The 18,912-nt window shown below is 39.1% G+C and overlaps 1 protein-coding gene across 2 annotated transcripts in view; it reads right to left on the bottom strand.

The window, feature by feature from the left end:
* The window catches only part of METTL25 (methyltransferase like 25), a 112,740-nt gene that overhangs the window by 12,632 nt on the left and 81,196 nt on the right, over positions 1 to 18,912 (bottom strand). Inside the window, exons 6-9 of one of the 2 annotated variants that reach the window (XM_005279091.5) lie at positions 17,615 to 17,709; positions 14,235 to 14,264; positions 11,718 to 11,791; positions 7,155 to 7,248 (exon numbers count right to left, since the gene is read on the bottom strand). In XM_005279091.5, the coding sequence (XP_005279148.2) occupies positions 7,155 to 7,248; positions 11,718 to 11,791; positions 14,235 to 14,264; positions 17,615 to 17,709 (293 nt within the window). Of the gene's footprint in view, positions 1 to 7,154; positions 7,249 to 7,291; positions 7,358 to 11,717; positions 11,792 to 14,234; positions 14,265 to 17,614; positions 17,710 to 18,912 lie in introns of those variants that run through there. The other variant, XM_042850882.2, reaches the window with a different exon arrangement.

Here is an 18,912-nt window from a genome sequence, read left to right as displayed (position 1 = left end):
GGTGCCTGACACTCCAGTAATTGTTAGATGCTGTATTATCTGGCTCCCCTGTTGTGCTGTGGAGGGGTCTGGACTGCACAACCCTGGGTTCTAGTCCCATAAATCCTTCTAGAGACAACAGCTATGTACACTGTGCCTTCAGACCAGGTTGATATGACTTTAATATCTGTAACTATTTATTTTTGGTAGTCATACCTTTTAAAAATTGTGATTAAGTATATTGAGAAAATTGTAATATGAAATGATCCACACAGACTCATAGACTTTAAGGCCAGAAGGGACCATCATGATCATCTAACCTCTTGCACATTGCAGGTCACAGAACATCACCCACCCACTCCTATAATAGACCTATAACCTCTGATGGAGTTAATGAAATCCTCAAATCATGATGCAAACACTTCAAGTTACAGAGAATCCACCATTTACACTAGTTTAAGCCTGCAAGTGACCTGTGCCTGATGTTGCAGAGGAAGACAAAAAATCCCCCAGGATCTTTGTCAATTTGATGGGGGGGCGAGGGGGAGGGAGGGGAAGGGGAAGGGAGGAATTCCTTCCTGACCCCAAACAGAGTGATCAGTTAGACCCTGAGCATGTGGACAAGACCCACCAGCTAGACACCAGGAAAGAATTCTCTGTAGTAACTCAATGCCCTCCCCATCTCGTGTACCATCACTGGCCACTGGGGATAGTTGTTGCTAGCAGTCACAGATCAGCTACATGCCATTGTAGGCAGTATCATCATACCATTGCCCTTCATAAACGTATCAAGCTCAGTCTTGAAGCCAGATAGATTTTTCCCCCCACTGCTCTCTTTGGAATGCTGTTCCAGAATTTGATTTCTCTGATGATTAGAAACCTTTTTCTAATTTCAAGCATAAACTTGTTCACGGCCAGTTTATATCCATGTAGCGAGGCAGAATGGCCTCCCTCTGAGCCTGAGAGTGAGGAACCTCTCCTTGCCCATTGGGGGGGCAGAGCCAGACCAGGCCCACCTCTTGTGCCAGAAGCAGAGGTATGCAACAAGAAGTATAAGAAGCAGTGCTTCCAGCTCAGTTGGGGGAAAGCCAGGAAAGGAGTCAGATGCCTCTGCCTTGCTGCTGGCCCCTGGGCCAGAGACCAAGCTGTACCAACTCTTGCTCCTGGAGGAGGACCCTGAGGAGCTGCTGGGACAGCTGCCAGTTGACAACCTGGAGGAGCTGCCGGGACTGCCACCAGTCGAGTATTGTGAGGAGCTGCCGGGACTGCTGCCAGTCGAGTACCCTGAGGAGCTGGTGGGACTACCAGCTGCTGAGTACTCAGAGGAGATTGAGGTCCCATGAGCAACGAGGCCCTACGAACAGGTACAGGTAGGATGTAGCCCAGGGAAAACCAGACTTTAGTCTGGTTGTGTTGCTAAAGCTGCAGTCAGCATGTTTTGGGAGGATCCCTGCTGACCCAGTGGTGGGACCACATGCCACTGGACGGGCCCTGGGCTGGGATCTGGTGGAGTAGGATGGGCCTGGGTCCCCCTATCCTTCCCCCTTCACTGCCAACCCCATAGCTGGGGATTGGCTGCATGCTCACTTTAGGCCCTCAGGCCTATAGACTGTCTGCCCCAGCCAGGAGGTTGTGGCTATAGACTATTTGTTGCTCTTCCCGACCCTGAGGGCTAGAGACTATACACTGTTCATTACTGTCTGCCTCAGCCAGGAGGCTATAGACTATGTGTCGCTCTGGTGATGCTGGTACTAACAAGACTCATATCAATTGTTTAAAAATATGTTCAAGGAAATGACAAAAATTGTTTTGGATACATTTTTGTAAGACAAAATGATAATGAATTCTAATTAACAGAATGATCTACATATTCTCTACACAGTATCAGTCATAATCTAGTATCAGAGGGGTAGCCGTGTTAGTCTGAATCTGTAAAAAGTAACAGAGGGTCCTGTGGCACCTTTAAGACTAACAGAAGTATTGGGAGCATAAGCTTTCGTGGGTAAGAACCTCACTTCTTCAGATGAAAGAGTCATAATCTAGTTAGTTTTACCACTGAAAAATGAAATACTCTGGAATTCACAAAGGCACAATCTTAATGTAGCAACATTGAAATAAATAGTAATTTTAACAAAGACTAAATAGCTTAAAAATTCACTGCAAGACCAATGAACATCAAGTCCCCTTGAAAATACCCATATCCTGGCTCAAATTAATGATCGTAAAGGAAATGTACCAGTGAAATTATTACAGTATAAGCATTCTTTAAAAATGAATGGCATCCAATTCCTTCAAAGAATGTTAATAAAAACAACAAGCTTGTTTTATTGTACAGATTAAAACTACTATTGCTCTATATACTGCACAAACGAAGGGTTGTACCAATAAAAAGCATCCCATATCATAAGAATAATAAAGACAGCAGGTTATGTGATGACATCTGAAGAACTGAGGTTCTTACCCACGAAAGCTTATGCTCCCAGTACTTCTGTTAGTCTCAAAGGTGCCACAGGACCCTCTGTTGCTTTTTACAGATTCAGACTAACACGGCTACCCCTCTGATATTTCTCTTTATGTGCTGCATAAAAAAGCTACATCAGGAGATTCAGAATATTTTTCGTTCTGACTTCTAGATGCAAAATGACAAATATCAGAGCTGTTTAAATTATTTTTAAAGAGAGGAAAATGTCTTTGCTGCAGGGTTATTGTTTTCATGTATGCAATTTACTGCTGTGCCATTAATTTAAACACCACTAACATTATATTGTGCAAAACTTAAAATGAAAAATTTTAGGCACAGCCAACTTTTTTGATGCATCACTATGGGTTTAGAAAATCAATCAAACTTACAGCAACCTATACAAACACACACACTCTTAAGGTAACACAACCTAAACTGTGGAATTGCTACTGCATCTCCATAGTATATACTTAATTGGATGCTTCTGGAGGAGTTCTTAAATTGTGTGTGAAATATTTTGACTACAAGACAAAGTAACCATCATTAGTGAAAAAGTAAGCTATAACTTATACAGTAGCTTGTATGCTTGGATGTGATGACAAGATGGATTCAAGGTGATTATTTAATATCTTTTCTCTGTATGTGGAATATCAATTGACAAAGCTATTTCTATATAGAATTTATACTTGAATGAATTAACCCCTTCATGATTTCAGGCTGCCACAAAGAAGCCCTGAAAAGTATAAAAAATAGCAATGGTGCTAAGACATTGGGTGCAAAGAAGGTTGAAAAATGGATTTAAATAAAATTTAATCTTTTTGCATAAATCAGTGTTACTGTATTGATATAAAACAATTAAAGAACATATATATTTCCCACTGTTTTCTATAAATAACATGGGAGGTAACTACCATTACATTATTACCAACAGGTTCCAGATTTTCATATTTAGATGTCCATCTAGGACAGAAATATTAGAAACTGAGCTTGTTACTTTCTTTAAACATATAAACTGGGACAACTTAGTGGTAAACTTGGAGTATATATCAGCACTGATCTTGGCCCATTATGTTTTAATAATATAATGGATATGACATATGCACACTAAAACATGGGCTATCATAAGGGAGTTTTAAAAATACATGATACTATAATGACAAATTCATAAAAACTAAATTATAAGATCTTGAGCGTTCTGCCATAGCAAGTTTTATTATACGTGAAGCCATTTGCTGTATTCCTGTATATTGGGCTGGGGTGAATATGCTACCTATTTAGGGTGGGAATAGTTTAGATTAAATAGATTATGAATCGTTAAAAGTAAAAGTAACAGCTACATGTAGTTGCAAAATACCTAATGTCCGCGTCCTGTTTCAGGTTTTCTGAGGCATGTACGAACACTTTACTCCTGGGGGAATTGTTCGTCACTGTGCGTATGCAGAATTCATGTCCCCTGCAGACTTCTTTGCTTCCCTGCTGAAAAATTACTTATGATGGGAAAGCAAAGGGAAGCTGCAAGAACTGTCATATGCCCGTTCCTGGCAGCACAGGCAGGTTGGCTCGAGTGCCCGGAGCAGCTGGTAGAGACGTAAATCACCGCCAGGAGAGATGGGAGAGGGGCTGGGCAATCATGCAAGTGAGAGAGAGAGAAACAGAGAGAGAGAGAGACAGAGAGAGAGAGACTCTCCCTTGCTACTGAAGCATGCTCAGTGCAGAGGGGCAGGGCTTCAAGGTGTTTCTGAGGAGGTAGGCATAGGGCAGGCTCTGTCCCCTCTGGCAGAGCAGAATGTAGCAGCCTGTCTGCTTAGTGAATTGTTCCCATTGTCTCTGTGAGTTCCCCCAGGAGTATAAAACAGGTGTAAAAGTTTTAAGGCTCCTTCACATTGTCAGAGGGATGTAAAGGACAGTATGGCCTTATAAATGCTCATGGTGCTTTCATGATTAGAACTGGTCTAAATTTTTGGACTGAAAAAAATTCCTATCAATGTGCTCCATGAACTGTTTGCTATTGACCTTTCTGGAGATGGTCAGCAGCCAATATAAAGCCATATCCATGCATTCTCGGGAGTAGCAAAGCACCTGCAAATGAGCTGTATTCCTTCCCTTTTCCAAGTAGCCCTACTCCCTACCCTCTTCCTGCTGAGGCTGCAGAGGGAGCTGGGATATTTTCTACTGGACAGTGGTAGCAAAATTGGACAGAGAGAAAAAGAGACACTCCTCTGGTGGAAGGAGTGGGTATGACCCCCTGCACCAATCACCCAAGGTGTCTCTGTTCTGCATAAATGTGAAAGTAAGAAGTGCTCCCTCATATGATCACAGGTGACAAAGGATATTTGGTGAATTAGAAAGTAAGAAATCTTCTGCCAGATAAGGGCTTCCTCTCCTCTTTCTACCTAACTGCCAGTGCTTTCTTCTTACAAAATTGTGTGTATGTATGTGAATGTGACTAGAACCAGTAAATGTGTAAGGGCAAAGAAAACATCTTTGAGAAAAATACTATCCTCACTCCTCCACACCCTCCCTCACTCCACTACTTTTCCCCATGTTCTATCCATCATTCTATCAGAACTGCACAAAAAGTTAAGCAAATGGAGTGCCTCCACTGGGGTTATTTTTTAGCCCCAGGGAAGCGGGAGGCTTGACTGTCCACCAAAGAATGAAATGGATCTAATGTAACAACATTCAAGGCAGAAACAACCACTTAGAAACTTTATAGGCCAATCAGGAGCACATTTTTATCCTGAACTGTACATCACATAAAAGCAGGAATTTATAATGAATTTTTTGGGCAGATTCCACACTATATAGCCATACAGATGACATTACTAATGTGAGAAAATGACAAAACAGTCACGGTCCTCTTTTAGAAGTGACTTCTAAGGATTTGCCATTTTTGATCATCTTCTACTTGGACTCTAGCCACATATAAATCTCTCATATGTAGCTCTTCCTGCTTTGGAATGATAATGACTAGTATGAAAATGTTTTCTTTTACTCCACATCTCTCACAGTAATTTCTTAGGACTGAGAACCAATCCAGAAGCATGTTAGATTAGCTAGACACTTCACTTATTTACACAGTTTTGAAGATTAACAGATGGTCATTACAGAATCAGAAACACGTTAATATATACTTGTTCTCCATGCACAGATTTGTTTAAATATAAGTTTGTAAATGTAATATAACATAGATTTATTCTAAAACTGTACACTTTGTGCATTATTTAATATCCTCTTTAGATCTTTTTACTGCCTCCCTCCATTGTTCGAACTTTTTACACAAACATAATCTGGTTATATAATGAACTGGATCTAGTCCTCTGGTCTTCTACAGCTGTGGCTAAAATATTTCATTTTAATATTGAGAGCAGTATGGTAGTCCAGTGGTAGCACAATTCAGAGCACAAGTTTAGGTCTATGTGGGAAGCTGAAAATGATAAGGGGTTAATTTATTAAGCAAAAGCCACTTATTCTGTTATCTCTGCCGCACTATTCAGCTTTTCTGATATACATAGCTTTAAATAATAAAGGTGAAATAGCTCCATATTTGTTCAGAATAGTGGTTCATTTGGATCTATAATGAAGACACAGGAGGCATGCTTAACATAAATACTGATTAAATATGAAAGTTATGACATGCTGACCAGCATAGTTTCAGCACAGGCAAAAGAATCCACATCTTTCATCTGAAACTCAAGCATGTGGGAGGTGTGTTTATTTACTTTGGATGACAGCATGTGTAAAACGGGTATAATATAAGGAGGCATTAAGTTACTATGGTCATAGAGGCCATTCTGAGTATTTACATAGAAAGTGGGAAGGAAAGGCTTGATTTATACCAAGTCATCTAAGACTATTGACACTGCCATTCAACTTATTACCCATCTGGCACTGGTCACTGTCAGAAGTCAGGATACTGGTCTTGATGGACCATTGGTCTTACCCAGTATGTCCATTCTTATGTTCTTACCCGCTGTTCTATATCCACTTCCTTCACAGAATCAGACTAATCCACCTATCTTCCCTGGATTACAAAGGCATCTAGATGCTTTAACCCTATCTCGGCCAAACCCTGTACTGAGTCTTTTCATGTTATCAGAGCATGGTAAGATTGTAAGGAAAATTGAATGAACCAGGAAGCGTTATCTGCCCATATGAGTAAAGGTCTCAGCTAAACCTTGTTACTGGCTTTGATGCTGTATCTACAGTCTAGTACTCATTTTATGATTTTAGGCCACAAAGAGGATGCAAGAGTTATGTGGTGGAGTACCCATCTCCACCACACATGTCTTGGAGGACAAAGGAGAAGGAAAAGGATATTGTAAATGTATCTGGAGAAATAGAGATGTTCATTAATTATAAACACTTAGGCTTTAGAGTGTATTTTCTGAGGGGTTTCAAAAACATTATTTAGACTATTAGTAATCATACAAAAATAAAAATAAAAAGGCATCTCACAAGTCATAAGTTTTAAAATGAAAGTATTTTAAAGAAAATAAAAGTGAAAACTAATCCCCAAACTGAATATACAAACTGAAATAATTTGTCTTGGATAAATATTGTTTAATTCACAAAGAGCTGAATATGTGGATGTATATTCTAGTAATAATAGCTGCTCACATAATATATACAAACAGCTCCATCAAAATGCTGGCCACTTCTTAGAGTTTACATTGATATGTGAACTGTATGCAATATGAAATCAGCTGCTTACCTTTGTCTCATCTAGTTCAAGCTTCTTCAGAGACTTTCTGACATAATCCACGAAAGAGGAAGACTTGGAGAAAATTTTACCAACATGCCGATCACTGCAAATGTAGTATTGAGGTTATTCTTTTAATTTTCTCACAACACAGACGTTCCATATTATTGTTTCATAAATCTCAGATCCACTAAAAACATATACAATAGGATATTCTGTGAAGTTGGAATAATAATTTATTTCAGTTTTACTTTTTCTTTTATCTAAAAATACATCAAAGCAAGCTAACCAATACCCAAAGACCTTTTTAGACCAAAAATATTATTACTCATGAATACCTGAAATTATGAATGAGGTGAAGGTGATTTTTTTTATTTCTATTCCTCTCCTAACATTGTTTTTATTGTATTGGATCCATTACACAGTGTCCATTTTCAGTGCCTCACCTGACAAGCAACAGAGGGTCCTGTGGCACCTTTGAGACTAACAGAAGTACTGAGAGCATAAGCTTTCGTGGGTAAGAATCTCACTTCTTCAGATGCAAGATATTGTCACCTGACAATATTATCAAGAATTCAATGTTTATGAAAGCAGAACTTCTTCAATGCCAACTGTCGATCCAGGGATCATGTAAGTTAAGTGTGATTCTGATCTTATTTATGCCTTGCAGATTTCTCTCCTAGATGTATGTGTAGCATGTGATTCTCATTTAAATTAGGCAATGTCAGAATTTTCCAGATTTACAATTTAGGGTGCCTCTTCAGAAACTTGCCCAATATTTGAATTGGTTGAGGCAAAGTGGTAAAGCAATGCAGAAAAAGTACCAGAAGGCAAACAGAAGATGCACTCACATTAGCAAATTACATGTAATCTCCATTTGAAATACCTTAGGAAAAAAATGTATGAATATGTTTTGTCAGCCCTCAGTCTGAATTAACTTTCATAGCCATCACCTACATAACACACAGCTCCAGGTCTCACTGACCTTGGTAGTCTTGTACTGTAAGAATCATATTCCCAAAGACATTAGCTATTCACAAATATTCTCTTCAATGTATTATTTATGCACAAACAGATTTTCCATAAAATATTAGTTAGGTACTATAACACTAGCAAACCAGGTGCCAATTTATACCAAGATCCCCATGCCTCACTTTGATACTGCCAAACACATAGCTGGAATTAGTCTGGCTCCCCTGTGTGTTAGTACTGTTAAAATAAGTATTAGTGTTATAAAAGTGTGCTTAGTATTTAGACTTTATTGAATGCTTGTAAGTTGCTGGATGCATTAATTTCCCTTATAACATCTGTATCACATATCTTAAGATAGTATTTGAGTATGTGCATTGTATATCTCTGTAATTGTGTAAAACACCGGAGAGGAAAGGGACCTGAGTAAGGGCTTGTCTACACTGGCATTTTACAGCGCTGCAACTTTCTCTCTCAGGGGTGTGAAAAAACACCCCCGAGCGCTGCAAATTTCAGCACTGTAATGTGCCAGTATAGACAGTGCACCAGCGCTGGTAGCTGCACTCCCAGCGCTTATAGCTATGCCCCTCTTAGAGGTGGTTTTTTTAGAGCCCTGGGAGAGCGCTGTGCCACGACTACACAAGCCAGTGAAGACGTGCCCTTAGTGTGAAATGCTGGCTTCCAAACGTAGGCGTTAGGTCCTGCCCAACACAGAAGACTACTTGACACCAGATGAACTATTGTGGAACATCAGAGGACAAAAGACTTTGTTAATTGCTCTCCCTGTCTCCCAATCCCTACCAGGAAGAGGAGATGTGCAAATAAATTCCTCCCATCAGCTGAGCTGGCAGTTCAGAAGAGAAAGGTGAATAAAAATCCCTGATAAGGAAAACTGTATCTCTGTGCTGCTTGGACTCTCAGGCCTTGGCTACACTTGCAGCTGTACAGCGCTGTGAGGTAAACCTGTCTTTGTACAGCTGAGTAGGGAAAAGCGCTGCAGTCTGTCCACACTGACAGCTGACAGCGCAGTGGTGTGGCCACACTTGTAACATTTGCATCTGTGTTGGGAGTGGTGCATTATGGGCAGCTATCTCAGCATTCATGTGGCTGCAATGTGCTTTTCAAAACGGGGGGGTGGGGTGGATTGTGACAGGGAGTGTGGGAGAAGAGAGAGTGCTTTTTGGAGCATGTCAGCTCTCTATTTTGCAAGTTCCGAACTCCCGGCCCCCTGCTCATTCATTTACTCACTCAAAGCAAGCTGCAAATTGTTTGCTTTTCTCTGTGGTTCGAGCTTTGAAACCGGCACTTCCGCATTCCTGCAGCCGGTCACAACAATGGAGAGGATTGGCCACTTGACAAGGTGATTAGTACAGCGCTGCAAGCGTTTACACTCACACCTGTGAGTCGTGGCCACTCCGCTGCAGCTGTTATCCCTCTTGGAGATGTGGAGTACCTGCAGCGGTGTACCCAGGAAGATACAGCGCTGCAAGTGCCCTGCCAGTGTGGACGGGGAGTGAGTTACAGCGCTGGGGGAGGCTTTACAGCGCTGTAACTTGCAAGTGTAGCCAAGGCCTCAAGAGCAAGGTTTTCTAGGCATAAGCAAGAGGTCCCCACTGTTTAGCCTGGGTTACCTCAAGGAACAAATAGAGCTTGCTTGTTATAAACGCTTCTATTACCTTTTGAAACTTAAGACTGTAACTCCTTTGTGTATGTATGTTTACCTGCTTTAACCTTGTAAATAACTCTCTTATTTCCTTTCCCTAATTAACAAACCTTTAGATAGTTTATTATAGCGTTGGCTACAAGCATTGTCTCTGGTGTGAGATCTAAGGTTCAACTGACTTCAGGTAAGTGACTGGTCCTTTGGGACAGGGAGCAACCTGAACATTGTTGTGATTTTTGCTGTAAGGGACCATCTATCACAAAAGCAAGCTTGCTTAGGTGACAAGGTAGATTGGAGTGCCCAAGGGGACTGTCTGTGGCTCCCTGGTTAGACTATTATAATACCTGCGGAGTTTGCACTTGATGTTTGGTTGGTGAAATCTAAGTATGGAATATAAAACCAATTTGGGGTTTGTGCCCTGCCTCTTAACAGTCTGTCCTGAGGTTGGTACTCATGTTCGTGAGTCACAGCTTGACGGGTATATTTTCTTAAAAACTATTTTACTGGAAACTCATAGAAAGCCTATTCTTTTCAACTGTGGGCCTATTCAAAGCCTATTGAAGTTGACAGAAAGACTTCCATTGATATCACTGGGCTTTGGGTCAGGCTCCAAGTTCTTTGTGTCAATTAACTTTCAATTTTATTTTATTTTTAGGGAAATAGGAAATTCCTGTTACTGTATTTTTTACTATTCTAATGCAATAAAACCTTTGGGCAAATGCAGTCTGAAGACTACTTAATGGCTATGCATTTAAAAGATTCTTTGGAAAAAATATGCATTTAGTGTATCTATCCTACAAATCAGAAGCAGCATAGTTGTAACAAGAAAATATATACTGAATACATGAAGCTCTAAAAAGTCAGAATGGGCTCTTAATGACTCAAGGCATCATAATTCATTCTTTTAATTGTCTTAAACTGCTTTTTAAGTGTTATTGGATAAGGAACCTGACATCTTAAAAACTGCTGAACTGATCCCACAAGGCTTCACTGAGACAAAGAAAATTCCAGCTACTTCATCAAAACTGGAGACATCTAACATTAGCAAGCTTAAAACTGGGCCTAAAACTCTTTTAATTTCAAAACTGCAATCTTTATTACTTCCCCCATGTTACCTTTACTTTAATAGATAACATACACTGGTCTAGCCCATACTTTCAGTTTTTACAACCTAGTTCTCATGGTTTGTTCTGCTAAATCTTCTGTGTAGTTTTATTATACGTAATGTCAAGTTAAGGAAGAAATTCTTCTGTTTGGAGGTTACCCATCGACAGAAAAAACTATGCTCCCACCCCAAATGCCAAAGACAATTTGTCATTGGTCCTGTGAGTCCACACTGGCTCTTGGACTCGCTGCTGCTCAACTCAATGTGCACTGACAGGCCTTCAAGTCAGTAGCTGACTATGAGACCTATGATAAAGAAGCACTCTCAGATATAGTCTGTATAGCTCAAAGCTGTAGTGGTGTGCTCACCACAGGGAAGAAGGCAAGAACACACGGTGAGGGTTTAACCAGGCCTCAACTTTACTAGTCAAATTATCTTCAAGGTTACCATTGAGATAAAGCCCAGTGCATTGTTCCTTTGCTAGTTCTTGGGGGTGCTCTCCCCGCAGGGGGAGTCAATCATCACACTAGGAGGTTCTCTGGGCATCTCCATCCACCCATAAGCATTTAGTGAATTTTCCACAGTTGCCTACATGTCCAGTGCCAAGGACAGGGCTAATGCCTCTGAAATGCTGGAAGGGCAAGAGCTCTGTGTGGATGGTATGCTCTGCATATGGATTCAGAGCAAATGAAAGAGCCCTGTATTATTTACTGACTGCATTCATAATACAAACAGATACAGACAGAATTTAGGGCCTCATTCTGCAATTCTTATGCTAAAAGTTACAACTTGCAGAGTAAGGGAGGCAGAATTAGGCCTTAGTCTCAGAGTCTCATACCTTTTGATGACACCGTAACATTCCTCTATAATAACCTGTAGAACAGCTCGATAAAACAATGATTCTGTAGGCAGCTGGAAAAAAGAAAGCAAAGAACAGCAGGACTGCAAAGTTGGCATCAAAATCAAGACCAGAGTAACTAGAATGGTGTTGGCTGCCTTACCTAATTACTGGTTTGTATTCTCTCAAACCAGTCTTATTAACCTGGTTGACAGGACAATTTACTAATTTTCCTGTTTGCAAGTTAAAATGAGTCAGACGATATCATAACCATAATTGTGAGAAAAAATAAACACAGGAAACTGCAGAGTTTGATAGGAAGTGGGTGAAGGGATAGGGATTATAGAAAAAGAAAGGAAGATGGGCCAAATTCTGATCTTCATTTGTAAACCCAGGGAACTCTATTGCAGTTAATGGAGTTATTCCAAAATTGCACCATCAAACTTCAGAGCAGAGTCTCGTCCAATGAATAAAAAAAGAGGCAAAAGGAAAACATACTACCTGTGTCATAACATTTTCTTATTTATAGCTACTTTATCTTAGTTCCCTGAAACACTGATATCCATGCAGAAAGTACTGCGCTTATAAAAACAGTGAAGTGCATTTAAAACTTCATACCTTTAGGTATGAAAGATGTGTTTACTTAAGAAAAGTTAATGCTTGTCAGTTAAAAATGTAGTGCCAAATGCATCTCCTGTGTAAACCCTCTGCAGTCAATGGGCTTACAATGGGGATAAGTTGGCCTGTAAATCTAGTCTATTAAATACTTGTACAGTTAGTGTGCATACACAAAAAAATGATAAATTACACAATCATGATTTAAAGTACTCAGAGAACAGAATTTAGACAGGGATTTAAAAAATGAGAGACAAGTGTGATGTTCCCACCAGAAGCAAGCCGCTGCAATAAATCATACAGAAATTCTCAATCACAGTACCTTCCTATCTCCTACAACAGTAGTACTAAGTGAAAAAGTTACTGGTCACTACCCTGCAAGATTAGGAAGACATCTGGGATTTGCCTTTTGTATTTGTGGTTACATGATGGTAGATTACTTATACTATAGTGAAAAATATTACATAGTTTCTGGTTTTATGTTATTCAATATCTGTCCATAAATTATAGTCAAATAAAAATGCAGTTACAAATAAATATTTTTCAGTGAAAAAAACTACTAAACATTCATGCTCATCCTGGTCTTCGCATTTCAATTTTCAAACAGCTTATGAGTATGCAATTTAAAATATTATGTTAATTTGATCTCAGGCTTTTGGAGGTCTCAGGCTAGCACGTATGATCCACACCAGTCATGCTCCTGTGCTGAGCTTGTATCTGCTTTCTGAGAAAATTTGGACCCAACAGTATGTGGTAGGAGGATAAGAGGACTCGCCTACATGGTTTAGGAGTTTTGTCTGCAGTGTGCTGTACCACATTCAGGAACACAACCAAGTACCAGATTAGGCTTCTGGTGGGGCAAAACACTGTTAAATTTCTCTAGTTACTAACCGAATTTTAACCATGGAATGCGATCCCAGAGAGCCAGGTATGTCAGTAACTGTTTGTTAACTTAATTAAAAGTTGCGTGTTCAAGGCCTTTTACATAGTATTAGGAGCTTTTATAATTGACTTGCTATATAAATTATAAAATATTCTTAAAATACACGGGACTATCTTACACTGTCATTTTTGTTTCAATAACAGAAATTAGTTTACGACTGTTCAACTTGTTTTAAAAGTTAGATGTACCTAAAGTTCCGCTCCTCCTCCTTTATTAAAATTAATTGTAATAAAAATTTGAAAAATAACTTTTTCCACGGTTCCCCATAGTATTTTATGAACAATATTTTTGCAGTTTCATATTATTTCCTTGTGGACATGTTTTTGCCTCAAAAACAACACAAGTGACATTATTGTTGGAAATCTCTGCAGAAATTACCAAAATTTAATGAGTTGGGAAGAGCCTGAACTAATCCCTTACTCCTAGTGACCATGTTGCTAGACCCAAAAACACTGTGATTCTTCAGAATAAAGGGGTCAGTGAATCCTCTAAATATGATCTGCACTGGGCCAGGAGCCTCTCTGTTGGATCAGTCCGTATAAGAAAGCACCCAGAGTTTGGAAAGGTAATTTTATACTTTAAATTTTTAAAGAAGCGCTTTTGGATTTAGCGAAGAATATTAACCAGCATGATTAAGCATAAAATAGCTTACTATTAAAATAAGGTATTTTCAAAAAACTATATTAAAATTGTACTTTCTCTAAAATATATGTTAGCTGACTCTTAATTGTCTGAAGAAAATAGATACTTTAGCATCACTATGTGCAGACAAGGCAATAAAAATGCAATTCTGTGGTGCTGAAACATGATATCATTCTGACTTTGATTTATATTCTGTTAATTGTAGTGTTTTAGAATCCAGTAAGTCACAAGTTCAGGAGAAGGTCATGTATTAAAAGTATTCAAAAAGAGAAAACAGTTTTGTCATTAGAAGGGTTAAAATAAACAACATTACTTACCACTTGGCTGACCGCAACTCGTTCCAAAGCCTTTAAAAGTGAAGAAATTAAACTTCTATGTTTATTCTTTATCAGGGCATTTTATAATCACATTGTATAAAGCCTGGTGGAAATGACATTTTACAAGATTAATTATGTGATATAACATGAGCTTGTACACTTAAGAGTGTTAAAACCATTAGAGGTTGTTAATCAGTTCACTTCTGTTATTTAGGGTTTATTTATAGGACATGCAATGATAACGGAATGTATATATATATTCCGTCATCATTGCTACATATATGCGCTCTCAAAAATTGAAGAGGATATATATATATATATATATATATATCCATCCTCTTCAATTTTTGAGGATATATATATAGCAATGATGACGGAATGTATATATATATACATTCCGTTATCATTGCATGTCCTGGGATATATATATATATATTTTTGAGAGCACTAAGTACAAAATAAATTTATTTTTTCTTGGCTATATTTCTATACAAGTATAAGCATAAAAACAGCTCACTTTAGTTATTATAATGTATAGTTTAAATAATCTTTTAATTTAATGCACAATACATTAAAATATCTTTTTAAATCTCTAGCAACTACACAAATGTTCATTTTCCACTTCCAGTACTTAAAGTTAAACAAAATAAAAACTTTAGAGAGACTGCAGTTTAAAATGTCATGTAGATCCTTTAAAATAGATTTTTCAGCCCATGAATCCTGATGATTTGAGAGTATTTGATTTTTATGATCTAAGGTGACAAAGAATTAAGAAAATATATGAAATGGGTGGAAGATTTTTCTACAGTTGGAAAGATATAGTACTTATAGGAATTACAACCGAAGAGTAAAATTCTCTGTGCAACCAAAGATAAATATGCAGTGAACACATTCTGTGGCATTGCCACAATATAATAAATAAATAAATACCGCACAGCATACTCCTCATACCATCCCTATACCCCAAATCCCCAGCATAGCTCCTCTCTCTATTACCCACTCCACTCCCTTGTCCCAGAGCTCACCTATCCTGTCAACCTGCACCCAGGACTTCCCTTCAGCTGCACTCCAAGTAGCTGCAGTTCTCCCTTCCCCTACCTTTTATAGAGTAGCAGGTGCGATTTACACTACATAAAAGCTACTTCCCTTCTTTACTTCCAATGAATAATTGGCTATTGCAGGTATGCCCTGTGGTCACTGCTGACCTCTGCCCTACTCCAGATGTCTCTCTTCCAGCTGCAGAGCAGCAGCTCTCCACAGCCCACAAGTCTCTGTGTCACCATCAGAGGTGAATGAGAACCCCAGCTAGAAAGGAGGGCAGTGTTACTACTGTCCAAGCTGGAAATTTTCCTGCTGCTGCATGATTCCCCGGGTAAGATACTGTTGGCTACTCCTGTAATTCACTATTACACACAGCGTGCTAGTGAATACCGATGACCAACATTAGCCAGAGAGAGGCCACTCTTCATGCAAATATGCCAAAATAGAATCAAGTGATGCTGAGGCACAGCTCAGTTAAAGCCAGCTGTTTAGCATGCTGGCACAGACCAATGAGTGCTCTGTATGTGGATATGAGTTCTCAGGAAGGACTCTAAATCAGTCCCTATGGTGTCTTTGGTCTCCTGTAGTTCAGCAAATGGGAATTGCCATGCAAGTAACAACGATGGAATAGTTATTAGTGCACTGCAAGCTCGCAGGGAACCCTAGCTGGGTCACTCCCTACAGAGGGAATAGTGTTCTAACTGCACTGCTCTGTCTGCCTATTCCCTTGGCCTATGGGATGAAATGACAAGCCCTCATCACGCATGTTCTTGAGAGAATCTCTGGCACAGTAATAGCACCTATGGGCAGAGGAGAACTTCTTGGTATCCACCTTTCCAATAATTTAAGGGAGAAAGTTTGGAAAGGGAACCATGCTGATCTTTTTTCTGGTAAGATAAGTGCACTGGGTGCAAAACAATAATAATTGCTCTGTGTGGCCACAGGCATCTCCAGCTGGTTGTTTGCCTCTGAAATAGATCATTCTATCCTTGTCAAAAGGCAGCCTGAGCTTACTTCGTCTCTCACTAATAAGGCCTAATCTACACTAGAAAATTAGGTACGTTTAACTACATCAGTCAGGGGTGTGAAAAATCCACATCCCCTGAGCGGAGTAAAGCCGACCTAAGTCCCTGTGTAAACAACCTAGCTACTGCTTCTCGGAGAGGTTGATTACCTACACCAATGGGAGAATCCCTCCTATTGGTATAGGTAGTGTCTACACTGAAGCACTGAAGTGGCGCAGCTGTGCCACTGTAGTGTTTTCAGTTTAGACAAGCCTTAAGAAAGAGTGGGAAATGGAAATTCTATAAGGAAAGGAATGGGCCAATATGACAATTGATCTAGGATATAGTGGATATATTACTGGGACCACAGAAGATGGTAAAACATTTTGGGAGGGCTTAGTGAAGGGTTTTAGGGTAACATACGGAGGTTCTAGAATTTACATTTTGGTCCATATCCTTAACCACTTGAAATGTTTCATGCAGTTTGTTGAGGATGTCACATTTAAGGGTGAAAACATCCTGTATAATTGTCCTGACATGTTTCAGTCTTAAGATCTCTAATGTTAGCTCTGATCTCTTTAACCTTGATATATGGGCCTGAGTTGATTTTTGGCAGGTATCTGTGTGAGTGAGCAGCTGAAATTGAGGCTAACAGCATCTGTTGTGGTGCATCCTGGGAAAAGGGATTAAAAATAAACAGAGACTAGAGGTGGCGTTTTCCTAATGCCACAGTAGTTGAAGACTTAGGGTCATGCCCTTATCCTCAGATTAAGCACCAGTCCATCATCCTGTGCTGATGTAAAATGAGCGTACAGGAGCACTCTGTCTCTTGGTGCAATGTTAGATGATTTCCCGGTGTAAAGGCTTATATAGGTGTGTAGGCCTACTCTGGTTTTGGGGTTAAAAAGGCCTGTTTATGGTCTTGTACAGTTAGGACATTGAGTGTTATGAACAATGAACCTTTTTGGGAAAGTCAGTGATGGTAGAAGGAATACTATCCCTTTTAAATCACTGCCATGACCTATTGCCCTGAAAGATTACTTTGTTTAAATTCAATTCAACAAAATTGTGGCCTTTTTGGTCATTTTTAAAATATTTTTTGTCTATCTTCATTGTTTCCTGTCCTCAGCAAATATAAAATGTGCAAAGTTGGAAGGTTAATACAATTTTTTTTACCTATAATTTATCATGCATACAACATTAATGATGTTATTCTGTAGAGTCTGGTATTTAAGTCATAGCTCTAGGATTACAAGCCAAAAACAATGAATTCTATAACATCTGGATAAAACTTCCAGTAGGGAAAAAAAGAAGAAAAAGAAAAAAGAACCATACTAAGCACGCTGACATTCTGGCATTGCGACCACAGCACCAGCCCTCTTCCTTTAAATACCGGCACATGGGAAACCCCCACAATCCTGGAGAGCAATCTGCAGATGAGAGAAAAATAGTGTGTTACTTTATTAAATTGTTCTTCTCTTAAAGTAAATCATCTATTGAGAAAGACAAACAGTAGTTGGAGCATAGGAGCAGAGCTGTGTAACTGTTATTCCTATCCAATAACAGAAAGCATACTAGTGTTATGAAAAAAGGTATTTTCTCAACAACAGATGTTTTTGCTTTAGGCTCCATTTTTGAAATCTTCACATTTTCCAAAACTATTCTTCCAAGACCTAACCAAGTGAATTCTCTGCAAAGTCTTTCTTTCTTTCTTTCTTTCTTTCTTTCTTTCTTTCTTTCTTTCTTTCTTTCTTTCTTTCTTTCTTTCTTTCTTTCTTCAGAGATGACAAAAGTGTTTGTAATTAATTTTGGCAACTAACACATTGACAATCACCCCAAGATGCTGAGCTGGGCAGCCCGTCAATGTAGCAGGATGTATGTGTCACTTACTGCTGGGCTTTTCTTTTACAGTAAACAATTTTTAAACAGTATTTTGGCAAGTCATTACAGAATGTGTGCTTGTTTACTAAAGTGCTGATGGCCTGTTTTGTTATTAGCCATTATGTTTGTTTTCCAGAAAGGACCAGCTGCAAATGCTCTTGCTGCTTCTTCAAAACACCAGGGCATTTACATCACAGACTGCAACTGAGTTTGGTTTAGTCTCATTAATGTTTCAAGAGACAACAATGCTCCTAAATTAATGCTTGATCCTAATGCAACACTGGGACAGCTAAACTGGCAACATTATGAATACTACCTGTGTGTATGAAAAATTCTGCTAGGTTTTCTTTAAAAAACACTTTGATGTCAGTTGACTGTTTAAATCATTCTGAATGTGATTTTAATTGTTAAAAATGAAAACAAGTTGGATAGGATCTTGGCATTTCAACTTAGAAAGATGGCTCTGAAATATTTTAAGATTAATCAAGCAGAAGAGGTTAAAAAGAGGACAGTGGAAATACAAAAGTCTTCAGATTTATAAAAAGTTACATGCATTCAAAGAATGGGTTACAAACTTTCATGCAGAACTCTTTTCAAAGAGCTAGCAGACAGAAAAAGGAGACCAAAATTGAGAAAGGATAAAAAGACCCCAGACCAATGGACTAACAGTGGAAGCTCTAAGAATTAGAGAATGTGGCTAGTGAAGGGCAACCAGGAGAAGAAAAAGAGGAGCTCCCTAAAATATTAAGATG

The sequence above is a fragment of the Chrysemys picta genome, chromosome 1 (assembly GCF_011386835.1).
Source record: "Chrysemys picta bellii isolate R12L10 chromosome 1, ASM1138683v2, whole genome shotgun sequence".
NCBI classification, from domain to species: Eukaryota; Metazoa; Chordata; order Testudines; family Emydidae; genus Chrysemys; species Chrysemys picta.
This window is presented reverse-complemented; position numbering and strand designations above follow the sequence as displayed.